The 20800-nt window shown below is 48.3% G+C and overlaps 1 protein-coding gene across 7 annotated transcripts in view; it reads right to left on the bottom strand.

The window, feature by feature from the left end:
* SLC4A4 (solute carrier family 4 member 4) overlaps nucleotides 1–20800 on the bottom strand; it is a 140702-nt gene that overhangs the window by 73462 nt on the left and 46440 nt on the right. For all 7 annotated transcript variants that reach the window (XM_064653726.1, XM_064653730.1, XM_064653724.1 and 4 more), the window contains 2 exons: nucleotides 18325–18398; nucleotides 6686–6865 (listed from right to left, as the gene is read on the bottom strand). In XM_064653726.1, the coding sequence (XP_064509796.1) occupies nucleotides 6686–6865; nucleotides 18325–18398 (254 nt within the window). The remainder of the gene's footprint in view (nucleotides 1–6685; nucleotides 6866–18324; nucleotides 18399–20800) is intronic.

The following is a 20800-nucleotide window of genomic DNA, read 5'->3' as shown; positions in this document are numbered from 1 at the left end:
TCAACGGCATTTTGACCTCCCTCCCAAGGGGAAGGTACAGCCAGAGAAGAATCTTAACTTTCACTCAATCAAAACCTATTTGTACCAGCCCCTCAAACTGAAGGGAAAACTGAGGTGTGGCCCAAGGGTGACAGCATTTGGGTGTCAGAGCCAAAAGGGCAGCAAGAAGTGTTTGTACATCTTACTCAAATTCATTTTTTTACTTCAGGGTCGTGGATTTTGATCACTTCAAGTAAACAACCAAAGAGAAATTGCTCAACAGCCCTGCTGTCTATATTGGTGTTACTGCCATGGCAACTGCTGTGGTTGGTTTTCCAGGATGAAAACAGTGGAGGCAGGTTTTAAAAGCTCCCCGAAGAGCTGACACTGTCCCTTTAAATGCACTGCCCCAGGAATAATCCTCACCAAAAGCCCATTATCATTTCTCGATGGCGTTCATTCCCTCTTCCTCCCCCAGTGGCTGCTCCTGCCAGACACATCCAGCCATTTCTGAGCACAGAATTCGGATCTGAACAATTTCATCCTGGTCTCTCCACAGGTGGAAAATTCCCTCCTGTATATTCACAATATTCCAGGCCCAGGTGTTTGTGAACAGCTTCACAGCATGCCCTTCAGCACCAGTCTGACAGCATCACAACCCAAGGAACACTGAAATCCTAGAAATACAAGGCACTTTCTAAACCCTGCAGGAACACCAGCCAGCCCTCCTGAAGCACCCACAGCCCCACTGCAGCTGAAGGGGACTGACATGAACACCCAGTGACACGACCACTACTGGAAACACAACACACCAGGAATGGATCAGGCTGCAGTATGGAATTTCAGCCCACACTGCTGATTTCTGTTGAGGAACCACGCACAGTGGCAAAGATAGGACTGGGTTGGTTTGTGTGGCTGAACAGCCCTTTCCTAAGGACACTTTGGTGGCACTTCAGAGGCTGGGGAACGACCAGGGAGGACAGAGAGTGTGGGAAGCGCTGCTGCATTTGGGTGAGATTTATCTTCACTCGTATGAGGTCCCTGACAGAAATGCCCCTTTGAAGACTTTCAACACCAGCTCCAAGGACTTGCCAGAGGGCAGCTGGTGGCAGGCAGAAGGGCAGACACCACATGCTACCTCTGAGCACGTCCATGTGCTTCCTACGGGTACTCCAGCCATGCCCATATTCTATCAGTCAGTCCTAAAGTGCACTTAACTTATCCAGGGACAAATGTTTCTTTCCTCCAACCCTCACTCTCGAAAACAACTTCAGAAGTGACCCCAAAGGGGAAAAAATCCCAACTCTCACAACTTTTCTGGGCAGAGAAGAGGATGAATCCCCTGCACCGGAGACACTCTGCATCTGCCTCAACAACCAGATCACTTGCTGCTATTGTGTGTGGGAGACTCGGGACACATCTAAGAAGGGAGAAAGACTTCATCTCTACCTTTTAGCACACCCACCCAAAATGTGGACTGTGCAAGGGAATAAAAAAATCCAAACCTGAGCTCCTTTCCCAGCCGTCACAAGCATGGAACGAAAGGTCCGTGCTGTACACCCTGCATTTACCTAAAGAAGGTGTGTGTTCGGTGCAAGAGAAGTGTAAACGGTTTTAAACAATCCCAAGAGATCCCTGATGGGATCAGTACATGCACAAGTCAAGGTGAAAAAGAAAAAAAACCAGGAGTTCAGGTAAGGGGTGTTGCAAAGACAGCAGTTTTTTTAATTAGCTGTCTGAGTAAAGCCCTGCACTCTCGCCAAGAAGAAAAGGAAAGTCTTTGCTTGGGGCGACAGGTCACACCTAAGGCCCAACCTCATAACACCACATGCCTTCACCCCACCCAAGGGCCTCACTGGGAGCTGTGGGGCTTTGCAGTGAGCCACAGGAACAAGAGTAATGCCATGCAGATCCTCTCTTGCAATGAGAGCTGGAGTAAATAACGGTGGAAGGAAGCCAGCTTTAGCTGCTGCTGAAGTACCTCTTTCCCACACATGTCTCTTCCCTGTCACTCCCACACCTCAAGTAGTCCTAATTGCCATCAACAGCATCTTCATGGCTTTACACTGACGTAGGGCAGGGTTAGATCAGATATTAGGGAGAAATCCTTTCCTGTGAGGGCAGTGAGGCCCTGGCACAGGCTGCCCAGAGAAGCTGTGGCTGCCCCATTCCTGGAAGTGTCCAGGGCCAGGTCGGATGGGGCTTGGAGCAACCTGGTCTATTGGAAGGTGTCCCCGCCTATGGCAAGGGATTGGAATGAGGTGATCTTGAAGATCTCTTCCACCCAGGTCCCTGCCCACCTAAGCACGGCCAGGCCATATCCTAGGCTGACATCCAGACCCAGCAACAGCCATCTCTCCTGGCATTATGCAACCCTTCCCTGGCAGGGTGGGAGCCGATGGAGGGCTGTGTCTGCAGGCAGGGTTCACCTCCTCACCTGCACCCTTCCCACAGCCTGCCTGCCCCGAGCACCTTCCCATGCCCTTTCCCATGGACACAGCCAGCCACACCCCGACAGCCTCTGCGACGGGCCCCCAGCTATGCACGTTTGCAAACGAAGCAGTAATTAGTTCTGTGTTAAATTAATTTACCTCTGCAACTGCGCTATGTGGGACCTAAACACACTCCCTGCAGCACTGGAAGGGCAGAAAAAGGCCTGCTTCAGCTGACCCCGCCACCCAGGACCAATCCACGAGCCTGCCATCTAGTTCTTGAAGACCAAAACACCAAAACTCCCGTATATTTATGGCAAAGTTTCCCTGACCACCTTCCCTATGTAAATACCGATACAAAAATCCTAAACTCTTTGGCCATCCTGCCTGGTACTTCTCATCTACAGCTGTTGCTCCCACTGTGGTGAACTGAAGCTAAAAGCTTCTGGAAAATCAGGAAAGAAACTGGATGGCTGAAAAATCCAGTAACACCAATAGGAAGACTCTTGGCACAGCCCTGCCTGCGCTGCATCTGCTCTGCTAAGTAGGTACATTTATTTCCATCCTGTAGCTGTCTCCTGGTATTTATAGCTGCTGCCTTAATGAACTTTCGAGGTAGATACCAAGCCTGAGCCTTCCTAAATTGATGTTTAAATATCCTTGTTCAATTAATTCCATCTTGTTATGAACGGACAGTTCCACAGTCAGACTGGCAACTTCCACTCCTCACTGGAAATCACAGAATCACAGAATGGCCTGGGTTGGAAGGGACATTAAAGATCACCCAGTTCCATCCCACTGCCATGGGCAGGAACACCTTCCACTAGCCCAGGTTGCTCCAAGCCCCATCCAAACTGGCCTTGGACACTTACAGGGATGGGATATCCACCACTTTCTTGGGCAACCTATCAGCTGGGATGTTCCCACAGTAACTTTTTCCTGCAAGGCAGGCACTCTGAGTTGGGAAGCAGTACTAGCCATTTACTTGCCTCCAGGGAAAATCTGATCCATCCAGCCCAAACCTCACCTGCATCAGGACAGGCTCCACCCAAAAGGGCAGCACAAGCCTCAAACAGCTTCTTACTGAAATGACTCCACTGAAAATGTGCAAATGCTCCTCCAAACCCAGATCTGAGGGATTAAGAGTGGTTTTTCACTAAAATCCTCAAGAACTGCTGCTGGTGGGTGGAAGAAGAATTCTCTGAGCCAACTGAAAACCTTTACAAACCTTTCATGGGACAACATATCGTCCCTCCCCTCTCTCTTTCTATATGGGTCCTCTTATCTCTCCTTTTAGGGATTCCAAAATTTAGATTCTGCAGTTATATTTATCCACCTGGCAACATTGTGACTCCTGACAAAAATCAGGTTATATTCTCTTCAGGGATGCAAGCACTGAGAGAATTCTATTCCTTGGCAGCAACAATTTGTCAGACGCACAAAGTCAGTAAAAGTACTGCAGCCCCTGGGTTTGGGCCAGGGAGGTGAGCCAAACTGACCTGGAGGGCAACCACACAAGGAGAAGAAACCCCTTCCTAGATCAAGCAGAGACGCACTTCCTCATGGGAAAATCTCTGCACGTCTGCAGTAAAGAATGAGGAAGAGAGAAATGGACTCGGAGAAACTCCTGTCTGCCTTCCTTGTTCCTCCCTTGTCTCATCCCTCGCAAGCAGCAGCAACCTACACCATCCTCTTCGTGCTGAGGTAAGCACTGGCCAACCCCATGAGGCAGCGCCAGGCAGGACAACCACTGCTAAAAGGTGTTTCCTCCTTGCTGGCCCTAAGTGGAAACCAGGGCCAGGCTGGTTAAAGGAGGTGCTGGGATGTTTCACCTGCAAGAGGGATCTGTCATCGTCTGCAGCGTCAGCAGTCCTGCCTGAGAACCAGGGTGTGAGCGCCGAAGTTCTGCGAGCGCAGAGACGGCCCCTGCAGGCCTGGAATGTCCTGAAAGGGTTCTGAGGAGGGAACATCGCCTTCCCGCCTCCTCCTCGGTCTATCACGGCACCCCTGTCTGGATTTGTGAAGGAGGCATCCTTCCCAAGCAATAATTTCCTTAGGATAAAACAGATCTGTACACGTTCGATCTCCGGATGGGAGAGCTGAAGGTTGTCTATAAACTGCTGAAGTTTGGCTTGTTTGACTGAACTGGCCACAGATTAAAAAAAAATGACTGAAGTTTCCACGCTGCCCCAATTCCCAAATAGAGAAGTGCAGCGTGACCAGTCTGGAACCGGGACAAAACTTTTTTAGGGAAGGTCTGCATTTCTGGACCTGTTTATTCTCTTCCCAGTATCCACAGACATGTCCCATCGGGTTCGGTTGTTGTGGGATGAGCAGCTTGACCTGGTGAGTCAGATCCAGATTCGGTGCAGTTTTCACCAAAGAACCTGACAAATCAGGTAGGATATCATGGTCCTTAGGGACAGACTATGAAATCCAAGCACCAACAACTGCATCAACAGCGCCTTCATTCCTGCTCTGCTAAACTACACAGTTCTTACACATATTTCAGCTTCTGATACCCCATGCTCTCTACTGACAGCTGCCTCAGATATATGAAATACAGTTCACTCCACCTTTCTCCCAACTAAAAGTTGCTGCTCAGTATTTCCCAGCTCTTTGTTTCTAATTTCCCTCTGGAAATTCAATTTGAGCCACCTACCCCTCAACCAATGCCTGTTATGGGATGAAGATTAAAAACCCGGGGTTCTAACTGGGATTTCTTGCCAGGATTGCCAGTACTGGACACCTGGTAGGTGCTCACTGGAGAGAACTGGGCTTCCCTTGGACTCTCTTGTGTGATACAGCAGCAGGATAGAGAAGAAAGGCTTCTGAGCAAGTGAAAAAAAAAGGGTAGGAAACACTCAGTTCATGTTAGCTCTGAAGACAAGAGATTCAGAAGAGAAAAAAACCCAGGGATATGAGGCAAGCTGTAATTCAACACAGTAATCCGAACTACCTCTCTCCTTTACAGAGCTCTGAACTAACTGAGCCAGCTTGTAAAAAGATCTGGCCACCAGCGAGAAACAGCAAGTCCCTGCAAGGACCTGGAAAAGTATCCGGATACGTGAGATGGGGAACAACAGAGAAAAGGTCCCGGTGATGGGATATGAACGCTGTCACGTGGGACACCTGGAATACTGAGTGCTATTTATGTGATCACATTCCAAAAATCTGCACTGCAAAGAGGTCAGAGGGGAAAAGATGATAGGAAAATTCCCAGATGGAGAGAGCTGGAAAGACTGCACATTTTCACATGCAGATATAAGTGTAGATGAGAACACACTAAGGCATAGAAACAACAGAGACAAAAAACACCATTAACTCTTCCTCAAATGACACAGAAACAATGATGGATGAAATGAATGGCAGAACGTGAAAACCTGATGGAAAAATGGGCTTTCCACCATGGGCACAATTAGCCTGTGGAAGCAAATCCCCTAGGGTATGATACACTCAGAAACCAAATAGGAATTGCTACAGGCTGGGTCACCTGCACGCCAAAGAACAACAGAGACGTAAATATAAAAATTAAACTTAAAATATATGAATTCTTGAAGCCAGGTCATTATGTCTTTTGGTGTAAAACCAACTCCTGGTTTCTGAGTGCTGACAAGAGAACTTTCTCGGGACAACCAGGGAACTAGAGCTAGGAAGAGCAAACAGATTCTAGGACTTGCCTTCCTTTCCAGGTGCTGCTCTCTGAGAAGACCAACAGGGCATGCAAACCAGACCTCACCTGCCTATCAAAATTCAGATATTCAACCCCTACAGAGACTCAAACATACAGCAATGCTACATTTCATTCTTCTTTTTGTCTGCACAACTTTAAACTGGTTAGTTACTGTTGGAAAAAAGTTATTAGCACCACAAGTCAGTGACACACGAAGCCAAAAGCAAGAGGTGCTGGAATTCCAGAGCGGGTGCATGCCCCAGAGCCAGGGCAGAAGCTGCAATAGATCTGCCCAGGCACCTACTCAGTTTTTGCCTTTGCCTGCTATCTTTTTACACACAGAGTCAAATTGCTTTTAAACAGTTGGCCTGTTCCTAGCTGGCATTCACTCGGGAGCCAACTCAGGTGATACAGAAGGATGAAATGTCTGCTCCAGCCTGTGCCTTTTCCGAGCCACAGCAACCATCCCACAGCAACTGGCTAAGACTACTCCAACAGTGCAACATGAGAGGACTGCTTTCATGGATCAAGTTTCCTCCTCCACGAGCAGATCCCTGGACAACAGACCATTGTAGTGAGTGACAACTGAAACAGGACTTACTGAGTGGTTTTAGGATGCTGCTGCTCGTCTCATCAGCGTTTTCTATGTCTGATTTGTCCGAGTAGTTCTCCGAGATTTTCTCCTTTTCTTTCTTTTCTTTGTGCCCAGGTCTTCTCCTGTGACGCCTCCTCCTCCTGTAGCTCTTCGGCACGTGGACCCCGATGTAAATCGTGTGGTGCCCTGGGGAACACAAGCACACAAGTATTAATTAATGCCAGCTCGGGGCAGTTTGGGCATCACTGGCCAGCACAGTTCATGCTGCCTTTCATAGAATCCCAGACTGATTTGAGTGGGAAGGGACCTTAAAGCCCATTCAGTCCCACACCCTGCCATAGGCCGGGACACCTCCCACTATCCCAGCTCCAAGCCCTGTCCAACCTGGCCTTGGACACTTCCAGGGATGGGGTAGACACAGCTTCTCTGGGCAACCTGTGCCAGGGCCTCACCACCCTCACAGGGAAAAGTTTCTTCCGTATATCTAACCTAAATTTCCTCTCTTTCGGTTTGAACCCATTGCTCCTTGTTCTATTCCTGTTTCACTCCAATAGGCAAGTGAACTATCCTTCTATGCTGGCCTAGCGTTAATTAGTCCTGTTTTTCTTGCCTTCCAACGTGAGCTTGGACCTCTGTAGCTTCCATTTGGAAAAGTATTTTTTGTACCTTCATTTCTGAGAGCATAAGCCAGTGCAGACTCTCTGGTAATTTTTGTCCTTGTGACTCGTTTAAATATAAAACAGAAGGCCATCATACTCATTTTGTAATATTGACTAGAGTGCTCTTCAAACACATTCTACACTAATTTTTCCATTTGATTTGCCAAATACATCAGCTGGACTTAACAACTACCTTGTGCCAACTGATTCAGCTTAATTGAAGAGCTTAGGCCAACAAAATCTACATCACTTGACTGTGCAGTCTATTGTATAAGAAGTGTCAAAGTACCATTAGGTACCTTTATACAGGTGCCATTAGAGAGGTACCATGTTCTAAGTACCATTAGGGTGTTGTTATAACACAGCAGAGGAGGAAGGGCTACTCACAGAAGTTCCTGTCAATTCCTAAGTACTCCTCACTTTCCAAAACAAAAATTAACTAGTAAGGCAGCGAGTGCCAAATTTCATATGCTGCACGTAAATCCCAAGGATGCCTTTCCCCTCGCGCTGAGACTCATTTCAAACCAAAGACTGCAGCTACATTTGCCAATTGTTATGTTGATCAGTTTGATAAAAATGTTTTATTTTCAGGGCTTTCTGCACTCCTGCCCCATCCAACCCGGCCTTGGACACTTCCAGGGATGGAAGAAACAGAAGTGCAGAGCTGAGCGGGGTTCAAACTCAGGCAGCAGAACAGTGACAGGAGAACAGTCCTGCATGTGCTGCCTCCAGCCTGGCACGCTGGCACTGCCATCTCCGAGGAATGGGATCACACCACAGAGGGAACAGGCAGAGCCATGGAGGCATCTGCAGCAAGACCTTCGGATCGACACCTGAAGATCCGATTTAGCTCTTGCGTGCCAAAGGAAACCCAGAAAGCTCTTCCAGCAACTGGAAACATCAGCTTTAACGTGGCAGATGGCCCCTAAACGTGCACAGGGACAGCTGAGGGGAGATCTTATCGGAGCACAAGCAGGAGCGGGAGGGTGGGGTGACCCCGGATACACAGGGCACTGGCAGCCCTTCCCAAGGGATTCTCACACCCAAGATTGTATCCAGAAGCCTGATGCGAAAGGTTATTTGTATTAAACGACATCCTCCTCTGAATCACTTGAATTCTGTGGTCAGCTTGATAATAGAAACACATCATAGTAAGCCTGTAGTCTTAATACTTTAATATGCTGCCAACAGAACTGGACAATCTCTTTAATCTTTGGACCACGTGTGCGCAGTACAGATTTTGGTAACATGAAACTCAGTTGCATATACACAGGCAAACATCTGCATTACTTTGCTGCTTTTCCCTGGTCTGAAGGCAGAGACTTATTTAATGTTGCTTTCTGTGTCCCCCCCTCTGCCCCCTCCCAGTCTGTTCAGGGAGGCCAAGCAAGACATTTTCCTCCTCTGTGTACTTCAAGTGCTTGGCATCTGTTTATATTGTTCCAAACTCTGAGATAAACTTCTAGGCTCCCTTCCCAAAGCGCCTGGAAGGAAACAATTGACACATACTCTCAATGCACTGGGCTCCTGAGACATTTCCGACTCACCGGGGGAGCCCAGCCTTTCCCATGAGAACCATTGGCTGCAAAAGGCAGTGCCTGAGAAATGTAACGTGGCACACAGGCACCGGGTTGGGATCCTACAGCTTGGGGACAATGGGAAGCACTGGGAAGCACGGAGCCGAGTGCTGGACTGCTCCTGCTAATCCAGGTCCACAGTTTCGCTTTGTACACCCAACACGGTTCCTCCGGAGAGGCTGCTCCCATCGCCCTCCCCGCTCTCCCCAGGGAATCCATTCCCCTCTGTGTGCACCTCATTAATTTTTAGAGCTGTTCTGGCTGACCAGGGTGTATTTCACAACACTCGAACCCCACCTGCAGGTCCCAGTGGCACCAGTTCTGTTCTGTGGGACAGTGGTGGGCCGGGGTTTCCTCAGACTTACACCAGCTGCTGCTAAAACCCTTCAAGTTTGTGCCCAAGGAGAATCTTTACTGTGCACCAAGCTCACAGCAAACTCACTGCATCTGATTATTAATCAAGCAAGAAGGAAGTAGTCATCATCAGGGAGGTCCTCCTGGAAAAATTCAGTTGAAACCACATCTTTTGCTTCATCAAGAGCTGCTGAAGACAGCAGTTCATGATTCAGCACCCAGATTTGGAACTGGGGCACAGCAAACTCCCTGAGTCAGTTCTACTGGTGAAAACTCACTCATGTGTCACCCAACTGAAGTTCTGTGAAATGCAGCATTCCCTCCCCTTCCCTGCCTGCAGGAATATCTGGTCCTCATCATCAAGGCCAGGTTGGATGGGGCTTGGAACAATCTGGTCTAGTCAAAGGTGTTCCTGCCCATGGCAGGGTGTTGGAATTAGGCATCCTTAAGGTCCCTTCCAACCCCAAACCATTGTGAAAGATCACTTTATTTATCATCCTCTCCATTTTTAAGCACTAACTCTTTTAAGAAAAGGGTGACAATGGAATGGCTTTTGCTCAGCAAAACCAAAACTTGGTCACTTGGAGAAAGGAGCCAGAAGTTACAGGATCAAAGGATAAAGTCTGCCTGCTGCATCTAAGAAGGAATCCCTTCCACATGACTGGGTTCTTGAGACTCAGAGCCTGGTCAGACCAGCTCATAAAGAATCTCACATTGGCACCTCAGAAGGAAACAAGACCAAAATCTAATATTAAAAATGCATAAAGGACTGAACATGAGCTGAGCATCAGCAGTTTTCACCCAGCCCTTGTTCCTCCTTTCAAGTCTCCTTTCCACAGAACAGGGAGAGTCACATTAACCCCGGTGAGCCCCGCGACAGGCTCACGTGGCTACAGATGACAGGTCCACAGAGCCAAAAACCTTCTCCACCAGCTCTGGCCACTTGCAGCCCCTCCCACAGTGGGCACCCCCTTGTCCCCAGGCTCTCTGGGACAGATGCTTTGGGCCACCTGCACCAAGGGCTTTGCTCAGGAGGAGTCGCACGAGAGGGGCAGGGGACACAGCTCGCCACATGCTTCGTCAGCAGAAGATGGCACAGCTTTGTGGCCAAGGTGTTGGCACGTTGCCAAGCCTCCAGAGACGTGGCACTAGCCAGGACACTGCCGGGAACGCAGCCAGGCTGCTCTTCCAACCGGGGGATGGCGGCAGAAGGTGCTTCTCATTTTGTGTGAGAGTCAAAGGAAATTAATGCCATAAAAAGCTGATGGCCCAGAAGGACAAATAAATCAGAGGGATGATCCATTTTAAAGGGGAGATACTAAAAGTAGCGCTAAGGAAGTCCCAAACTAAGCCCTGCTTAGTATCAAATCAGCTCAAGAAATAAGAACAAAAAGGCCACGCCGTCACGTGCCTGGTGCCCTTAGCTCTACCTGGTTTTAACAGGAATTACAGGTGCTGGTGGCAGCAGAGGAGCAGATGCAGGGCCTACATCCTGAACATCTCCCCCCATTAATGCACACGGACACAGATGCTGAAACTCCAAGGAAAACCAAGCCATAACCAGTTCTCTAGATGGGCTGCCCTGGCACAGTCCCAGGCTCACCCACTAGTCCCCATAGGATTTTCAGAACATCTTGATATTCAGGTGACCAATTTTCCACGCAAGTAAAAACCCATCGATCAGGGAAAACAGCAGAAGGATTCACTGATCACTTTGTGGAAATCTGAACATACCAGTTGGAGATATATCAGATCCAAATCCCTTCTTCTATAAACAGTAGTAGTAGGCAATGAACTGATTCTTCCATCGTGTGGCAGTTTGCCAAGGAAAAGGGTCAGTGTTAATCCATCAGGCAACAGAAACAATCACCATAAGGCTGAGTAGGGGCCTCACAGCCTGATAAATGCCATCAGGAGAGGAGCCTGCCCCGAGAGAAAGGCAGGAAAGGACAAAATATAAAAGAGGCTTCAGGAGAGACCACCCTGAGCTACTGTGCCATGGACAAATGAGAGAAGAAGGGACAAGATTAGAACAACAGGGATTCTTTTCAAGTCTGCCAGCTCTGACAAAAGAACCCCACATTCATGGCTAAGATTCAAGAGAGGACCCAGCATCAGCAATGAAGATGCAGTTAATCAAAGAGGGAACTCGTCCAAAGATCATTTTATACATTTGCATTACTGCACTTCACATCCTAACATGCAGTCCTTGACTGAAATCCCTATAAGGGGCAAGGAATGAGCTGTGCAGGGGAAGACAGCATGGGAACTGGAGACGGGGGTTTTTTTCCAACATCTTCAAAAGGTCAGGTTCATCTTCATGTAAAGTGACCTCCAAAAGTTTCCCACCTAACACCACTATGGTTAGGCAGAGGGGAAGTCTTCCCAGTCATCTGCCTAAAGCTTGCATTCCTCTGTTCCAAACAGAGGATGGATGACCCAGACCGGATCTGTTGGATTCCTAACAAGATCCAGAGGCCGCTCCAGTGAACCATGTGTAAAAGGGGAGTTAGCCCTGAGCAACAGGATGGCTCTAAAAGACAGAGCTCACATAAAGCGAAGTCAAGGGTATCTAAGCAGGAAAAGAACACAAAAACAAAATGAAAGGAGGTCTTCAACTGACTTCCTGAAGATCCTACAAACTCTGCTTGTGTAGAAGGAGCAAAGTCTGTCATGAGGGTGGCAGTGAAATAAGGAGTGGACATTGTTCAGACAGAACAATGAACATGTGGTGGGGGTATTCTCCCTGAGCTTTACGTAAGCCCTTGCGAGACTCTTACCCACAACCCCGTAAGCTGCTTTTCTTTCTCTTCTTTGGAGCTGTGAGAGGTTACAAAAGCCACCGAACCTGTCCTGCTGTGATCTGATCTAATCTGGCCTGGACTACTTGGCTTCCATGGAAAGACAAAGAAGACTTTAAAAACGCAAGGCTTTGGGGAACAGGGAAGAGGAGGGGAGCTGTGCTGGACTGTTGGATTTAGGTCTTTGGAAGCACAGTACCTTTGGATTTTCTGGCATCCTTTAAAATGCTGTCCCCTTCCGAAACACTCCAAATGACCACCCAAAATAACCAATTTTGGCTGAAAATCTTGGCCTCATTTTCTGTATTTCCATCTCATTAATGACCAAGGCTGAGTAAATGAGTACCAAGCTGTACTTGGCACTATCAGGTTCACAGATGCAGGTAGGATTTTAGACCCCCCTTGAAGAGAAGAAAGAGCTGTGGAATGATGACTAAGGCATCTAAGCACTGCCTCCATTCCCTGGGAAAAACCCCAAACCAGCCCCCTGCAAACAAACCTTGATTCCAAGGCTGCAGTCATAATTAAACATGTGTTTCATGGAAGGCGGCCGGAGCTGCGCTTCCCGGAAGGCCAAGCTGGTGCCAGCAGGGCACCAAGAAGGAATGCAAACACAAAGGCTCTCAACATCTCTCCAGCAGCAAACACTTCCTTCAGGAAGTGCCTCGAGTTCCCTTTGTCCCCTCTCAGCCTCTATTGAAGTTTGCCCAGTGTTGTGCAACCAGACCAGGAACATCACCCGAAGGAAAGGAAGGGACGAAACCCCAGGAAGGCTGGGATGATGCCTGAACCAGCCTACAAACTACAGCCCTAGCACCAGTTTCCAGGTTAAGCTCAGCTCCAGCAGTTCTGCTAAGAGAAGGAAGGACACTCCTGTGTTACCCAGCCCCAGCTCAGGCAACATGACTGGATCTCCCCAACACATTTTGGGTTACCTTTTCATCTTAAATGTCCCAGAAAAATCCGGGAAGGGTCATTGGCACATCTGGGGCTCACAACTGATGACTGAGCAAAGGCTGTATCAGCTTTTCAATCTCCATGTGAACTGTTACATCCAGAGTTGCTGTACCTTAAAAAAGCGCTGTTGGGCAGAGGAAGGTGGGAGCAGGCAGTCAAACAAGCCTAGACTTGAATCCTGAGTGAGAGAGTTGCTCCCATCCAAGGCTGAAAGGCACCAAGTGAGACCCTCACCAAAATCAGTCTCACTGCCAGGTCAGAGAGCTGACAACCATTCCTAAATGGTTGGTCTTTTCCAAGTTAAATGATTCTGTGATTCTAAACCGATAGGAGCTGGAAAAAAACCAGTCACTGTCAGAATGGTATGGAAACACCTTCCTTCACCTCGCACTGAGCATGTGTTGGCACAAAACTTATCATCACTGAAAAGAAAGCACCACCTCTCCCTCACCTCGGACCCACCACGCCAGCTATTGACGCAGCTGCTCCTCTCCATTTCTCCTGCCTGCACAGCCAACTTATCACTGCCTTGTATAAAGTCCATTTATCACCCTCTGAACTCAGATTGTAGCTTTTCTCACCCAGCACAGAGCAGGCAGGAATCAACACCTCCTCAGCCCACCCTGGCAACCCCAGAGCTAAGGCTGATTCCTGGCAGCAGAGGACAAACAAGGGCAGTGCCCAGAACGGTATCTCATGCAATGACCTGCTGGACACTGCCAAGAATAAGCAGCCTCCTGCAAAGTGCCATGGAGAATTAAAGCTGGAGAGAAAAAAAATCTGAAAATCTGAAATCTTTCATCCCGATGCTTCAAAGCTGGGAAGATCCAAACCACCCATCTTGTTTTCACTAGCTGTGTGGAGCAGCATTAGGTCCCAACCTGAGCCTGCCATTCCCAAGTTCATAGAATTCCAGAATGGTTTGGGCTGGAAGGGACCTTCAAGATCACCTCATTCCAATCCCCTGCCATGGGCAGGGACACCTTCCAATAGACCAGGTTGCTCCAAGCCCCATCCAACCTGGCCCTGGACACTGCCAGGGATGGGGCAGACACAGCTTCCCTGGGCAGCCTGTGCCAGGGCCTCACCACCCTCACAGGGAAGTTGTGCCAGCTGCTGTATGGAAAGAGAGCAAAAAGGCAGTGCCTGAGTCCTCCTCGTTTGGCTTTTGCAGGAGCAAAGCCTGACTCAGCCTTACCAAAGCAAAATAGAGCTTCGTTTGTCTCCACACATAAATTAAAGGTACCAAAGAATATTAATGAAGTACACTCTGTGATCAGATTTTACCTGATTAATTTTTTAATCACATCTATTTTGGAAGCAATTAAAAACTCTGATATGAAACAGATCATGTGGTTATTCCTGAAAATGGAGGAGGTCTGCCTGCAGTCACGGATCAAAGACTGAGGGTGAGAGGAGAAAAAGAAATCAAGTAAGTGGGTAAATACAGCTCATTTATCCTACTGTCTGCACGCTGCTAATAAAGGTAAAGATGTTCACAGATATTTTTGCCCTTTTAACCTCTCTCCTCATTGATCCAACCATCAAGGACTAATCTTGGGCTTATGGCATCACACAGCTTTCTACCAGCAAAGTGCAATGACACAACCTGGTCAAGAATAGAAAGCAAGGAGGAGGAAAGTGCTAAAATGGAACAAGTAGTTATGGAATGTTGTTACAAAATCCCTGGTTTAGCCTCGCTGCAGAGCTAGCAGCACAACAGTAAATCCCACAATGATAACAGGATCCAGGGAAAGTTTCCACTAGCAGCATACTTTCCTGAATTCACTCTTATAGCAGTGGTATCTTAGAGATGCTATCGAAACCTTTACTTTGCCCATCATTTGGAGGGCGGGACAGGTGTGCTGGTCCCTGTTTCCTACACGTGGAGTTGGAGTGCTCCTTGGGCTTTGCAGCAGTGGAGTTGTCAGACTTGAAACCCAGCATCCTCCACCCCACCACGGAGTCAGGGCGGCAGCGAGCCCGGGGGAAGTTACGCTTGGAGAGCCAAGAATACCTTATCTCAGAGGATAAGGTGGAGCTTTACTTTTCCCCTCTTGCAGAATCGGTTATTAAGTAATCTGTTTATGTCACACATACCAGCACTCCTCGCAGTGGCATTACAGCAGCACTGCGTTACCTTCAAGGAAAGGAACGCACAGTGCTCTAAATGAATGGGAAGGGTTCTCTCGCGTGGCTCAGGGCAGTGCCTCCTCCTCATTTCCCCCAGGAAATGCTTGCTTTCCTTCCACACTCTGCCCCAGACCTGGGCAGACCCCTTGTCTCGCCAGGTCATGTTTCTGGGCACCTCCAGCAAAGGAGCTCCTCCTAACTAATATGTTCCCCATCACGGAGCCCTCCCGCCGAGACAGGCAGCAGGGAGTGGCTGTAGGGGGGGCCATTTTCAAATGTCAACAGCCAATACCACAGCGACACATTCCAGCGTAGGACCAGGCTGAGGTGCCACCTGAGAGAGGCAGTAAACCCCCCGGGAGCAGTGCCAGGGCCCCACTTCTGTCAGGTGTGGACAGTTTCTGTTAACGTTACGTTTACTTGGCAATTGTGCCACGCTGAAAATGTCTCAAGAGCCTCCTGACCAGAAACGCGCGTTTCCCCCCCTCCTTAAAAAGCCAAGTCCTTCCCTCTCCCCCGCAGTGTTACATAATCAAATCAGTGGGTGACGTGGTCTTTCAGAGTTTCTATCTCCCTCCCACAGGCACAACCCGAGGGCATCACTGACCAAGCAAGGCATGTTCCTCCCTTCTCCCCAAGAACGTGCCAAAGAGGGATGCTCCAGGTGACAACTTCAAAATTCTGCGTTCACCTGTCTGGAATCAAACCGACTCACAAGCAGCAAAGGCAGCCTGGTTTCCAGACAGGTTATAATGCTTTTCTGAAGGGTTTTCCCTGTTCTCTCCTGCAAACTCCTGCAGCCAGGGAATCCCCAAGTTCGACTGCTCTATCACTACACCATCAGCTCTCTTCTCATAAAGGTTACAACTCCCCTTTCCCTCACAGAGGGTAAAGAAAACAGTCTCTCCACTCAAATTCAGTGAAATTAAATGAATGAAGAGCCTTCCTAAGAAATTCAATCAATATTGATAGTGAAAAAATACTTGGGAGAAGAATGGAAAGAAGAGGTAAGAGAGGCAAACAACTTCAGGATATGTATGTTGCTTCCTCATGAAAGTAGGCTAAAAGTATAAACTATCAGAAAAATAACACACACCTGGAGGTAACAATTCCCCTCGCTGTTACCTCCTTCTACAGAGGATGTAGCCCCTGAAAGCCTTTTAGAACAGCAGGTTGAAACCACAGCATGAAAGTGGGGCAGTAATGAAGGGCACTTTGGAGCTAACGGCTCCAGGCCTCCAGACAGATGCTCTCCTCCTTGAAAACACTCCCCTGGCAGTGCAGGAATCTAGCAGGGACTTAAAAGCATCTGCACCAAGTGTCAGCCAAAGGTCTGTACTCTGACGTGTTAGCCCTTCCACTGCATCTTAAACTGATCGAGGGCAGGGTTAGATTAGATATTAGGGAGAAATTCTTCCCTGTGAGGGTGGGGAGGCCCTGGCACAGGTTGCCCAGAGAAGCTGTGGCTGCCCCATCCCCGGAAGCGCTCCAGGCCAGGTTGGACGGGGCTTGGAGCAACCTGGTCTAGTGGAAGGTGTCCCTGCCTATGGCAGGGGATGGGAATCAGATGATCTTTAAGGTCCCTTCCAAGCCAGAGCGCTCTGAGTCTACAATTCATTCCAGGGAATTAGCTGGCTACACAGCTCCGAGGCTCTCCACAGGCTCAGCAGAGCAGCTCCAGCTCCAGAGGCCTGTCGTGTGCAATTAGAAATACTTGTTTTACACCTCCTCTCCTCCTTCCCCCAGCTAAGAGATGCAACTGGTCTCTTAGCCCAACTAAACCAAACGAGGATATGCACATTGGAACATGGGATATAAACACACCACTGCTGCATTAACCACAAGTTTTTCACAGCCCCTGCAGACAGTCAAAAGGACCTTCCTACACTCCTCGTCACCAATAACCACTTCCATTATATTCCTGGAGTGTCACACATGGGCAACACACACCACAACAGCATGTGGCAACATTTAAAACAATAAAACATGAGAAATATTCTCCCTCTCTCCCCTCTCAAGTGGTTTTGCTGTGCCAAAGTGCCAATTATTCCAGCAGCAAAAGGCTAATACAAACCCGACCCCGCAGACAGCAAATGGCCTCATTAAATACAACATGATGATTTATAGCAACTCAGCACAGATTACTTCATCCCAGAGAGCAAGAAAACAGGTTTTTCGTGGAAAGGACTTGCTTGGTTTGCTGGAAGTGTTCTTACTCCTCTTCTTGGAGATTATTTTCTCTCCCACTGCTGGATCCTCTCCTGCCCATTACCGGTTACAATGACATGCCTGTAACCCTACACATTTCAAAGCATTTTCAACCTAAAACCCACAGGCATTTGTTTGCAAATAAAGGAATTAGAATAAATTATATCTTCAAGTCAGGAGGAGAAGGATAGTGCTGCGAGGTGACATCCTTTACTTTCCAGTAGAGTCCTACCCTATTATGCTCCCTTCCTTCTCCCCTACTAGTTTATCAAGCCCATGGTCAACTGATCCTCAGAAAATGAGAAAAAGAGAATTTGCTGCAAATAACTCACTCCTATCAGCTTCAGAATTTTCCAGGAACAACCTCAAAGTAAACTCCTTTACATTCCTTTCACCTTTGAGATTTCACAACATTTTCAGAGAGAAAAAACCCACACTTCCAAAGGAGTCTACTCTTTCCCTAAAAAACAGAGGAAATTGTTTGCTCTGTTAAAAAGTTCTCCCTCAAGGGAAAACCCTTTTCTTTATGCCTCTCGAGCTCAGAGGATAACCCAGGCAAATGTCCACCCCAACACTCAGTACAAATTCTGCTGCTTTTTCCACTTGGCTTCTCCACCTGCCTCTGTACTCCTGCACTCCCCAGGGCAGCAGCGATAGGCAAGGGTTGCCAAAATTCTATTCCCAGGGGAAAGCAAAGCAAACAGCTCAGGTGCCTCACAGCCCCTGTACAAGACTGAGTGAACAGGACTTTGGGGGCAGTGGCAGCGTGTGCCGGCACATGCAACAATGTTTGCTCCTGAACCGAAAGAGAGCATTTCTTTAAAAAGCCAGTTCTGCCCCGACCAAGTTTACTCGTGTTTCACTCAGTTTTATGTGTGTGTAGGATTCCCTGCCCAGCCTACGTACAAACACCACAGCAAAGGCACCCTTCCTCCCCAGCAGTCCAAGTCTCTTACCTTCCACTTCTTCTTCATCACATACATGTTTAAGGAAGGAAGCCCCTCTATCCAGTACTGCCTCGTCCTCCATCCTATAGTAATAGAAAAGAAAAAAGGAATGCTCAGACTTCTCCTGGAGGGAGCTGTTCGAACCAGCCCAGGTCCTGGGCAGGTTAACTTGCAAGCTGTTGTTCATGTTCCTGTGGGCACTCCTGTCCTCCTTCCAGTGCCTGCTGTTTCTTCATAGAGCTCCTTTCACATGGCGTTTGCTCTAAGCTGGCCTCACGTAGCTCGAATTCTGACCTTGAGAGGACATCAGCGGTGACAGGTGTGAGCAAGGTAATCCCAGCTACAAGTCTTTGGGGGTTTTCCTGTTTCTTGTGTTGGGGCTTTTTTTTTCCCCAACCAGGCAGGTTGGGGGCTGTCTATGCAATAGCCAAGAGTTTGTGGAATTCCAGCTTCCCTGTCAAGCTCTCCTGGCAGGCGGCAGCGGCCTGACCACGTCCGGAGACGAGCAGGCACCACGGACACACGTTCCACTGCACAGCCCGGCTCCGGCCAGCCCCTTAATACCAGCACAGCACACTTGTCTGCTGGGAGCCCAGCTTTGTGTCACATGCTGGCCTTACAGAAATCTGACATATGAGGATTATCCCGAGACCGAGCTACAGTAAGTCAGACCATCACAGCAGTCATTTATGTGTGTCACCCATTCATTCATCCATTTGGGGAAGGGTTTTAGTAGTTGCCCTTCCTTCCCCTCCCCTTTTCCCTCCACCTCTGATCCGTTTCTGTGGACAACAGAGACTCCTAATTCCACGCCTCGGCCATTGCTGTGCTCCTGCAGCGCTGCCCAGAGCTCCTGCTGCTGTTTCCCTCACAAAATCAGCCCCTGCCCACTCTCCAAGGGTACATCTGCAAATCCACTCTTGACAAGCAAACACAAAAATAATAAAATAATAATTAAAAAACAAATTGGAGCTGTGTTAAATAATCTCCTTAGAGGCTAAGTACACATTTGCTGCTCACTGCTGGGCAGTCGCTGGGGGAGCTTTCTATGCAAATACAACTGGGATGGTAACCTGTTTTCCTACCAAAAAACAGGCATAAAACACCTTTTCCTTATATTCCCTTGGTAGAATAGAGACAAACTCAATCCAGAAAGAGACAAGGCCTTCAAAACTTCTTCTCATCCATACTGCTTCCATGCAAGATCCTCCAAAAGCAGTAGTAGCAAACATTTAATTTTACGATTGTTTTAAGAGAATATTCAAATTCACGAGTGTAAAACCTGAACAGATGAATACCAAGAAAGCAGAATGCCTTAGGGTGTCTAACTTGCATGCCAACACCTACTTGAATAGAAAGTAAAAAATAAAAGATAAAAAATAAAACTCAATCACAAAAGAAAGCACCAGAGTCCCATTTTCTGAGCAGTAGCTCTGAGCCTCCTCTGCCAAGTTTTCCTCCACCCTAAGTGCCTTTACTAACCCACCACTGGTCTCATCCTTGGCTCTCAGTCTGCAGCTGAACTCCCAAAAACAAGTCTCAAATCTGTCACAGATAAAAAAATAGTGAAGAAAAATGGGTCAGACTCAAACCCACTACCAAACCTATGGAAATACAAATTTTTCATTTGGATTACTGGATGGCAATGAATAATAAAGCACCGTACCCAAAACCATATGTGAGCACCAGCCCCCAGGTTTAGGTCCAGTCCACACCCAGCTCCCCTTCGCACAGGCTGCTCCTGCCCGAATCCCAGATGCCAGAGGATTTCCAGCAGAAATTTCCCCGAGCTAGGAGAGGTGCCATTCCCCAAGCAGCTGCTGCTGGGCACGGAGGGGTGGGACGTGCTCCCTGTCAGCACAGCACGCCAAGCCAGCACTCAGGCACACACCAGCCTCCCCTGAAAGCTCCAGCTCTTCACTCAATTATTCAAGACTATTTATGCATCTTTTCTGAGGCAACAAAAGGGAACATATTCCATGGATGCCCTTGCCTGTTCACAACGGTTGTAAAGGCACAACCCAATTTTTTTTTTTTTATTTTATCATTTTTTCCCACAAAGCAGCACAGTAGCAGCTTGCTATAAACACAACTGGAAACATCTGGAACAGATGGGACTGGATTTCCAGACACAACACAAACCACAGGCGCTTTATTCCCAAGTTAAGTCTGTTCTTACCCCGGGATTCACCTCTCTTCCCCGAGCATGGACACATATGCAGGGGACACACATGTATAATGCACCTGTGTATCCCACAGCCCTCCCAAACACTGTGTCCCAAGGCCTGTTCCTCTGTCATAGGCAGCATCAGCCCAGGCATGGGGCAACTCAGAATCTACAGTCTGGTAGAGGGGAAAAAGGGAAAGGAAGGGAGCAATTTCCACTGCCTGCGAGGGGTACGGTGCTGAGAGTTCACAGGTGCCATCCCCTTGCTGAAATGTTTGCCCACAACAGCAGAGCATCCTCCCAGTGTCACCCTGCCGG

This window comes from Pseudopipra pipra, chromosome 4 (assembly GCF_036250125.1).
Source record: "Pseudopipra pipra isolate bDixPip1 chromosome 4, bDixPip1.hap1, whole genome shotgun sequence".
NCBI lineage: Eukaryota > Metazoa > Chordata > Aves > Passeriformes > Pipridae > Pseudopipra > Pseudopipra pipra.
This window is presented reverse-complemented; position numbering and strand designations above follow the sequence as displayed.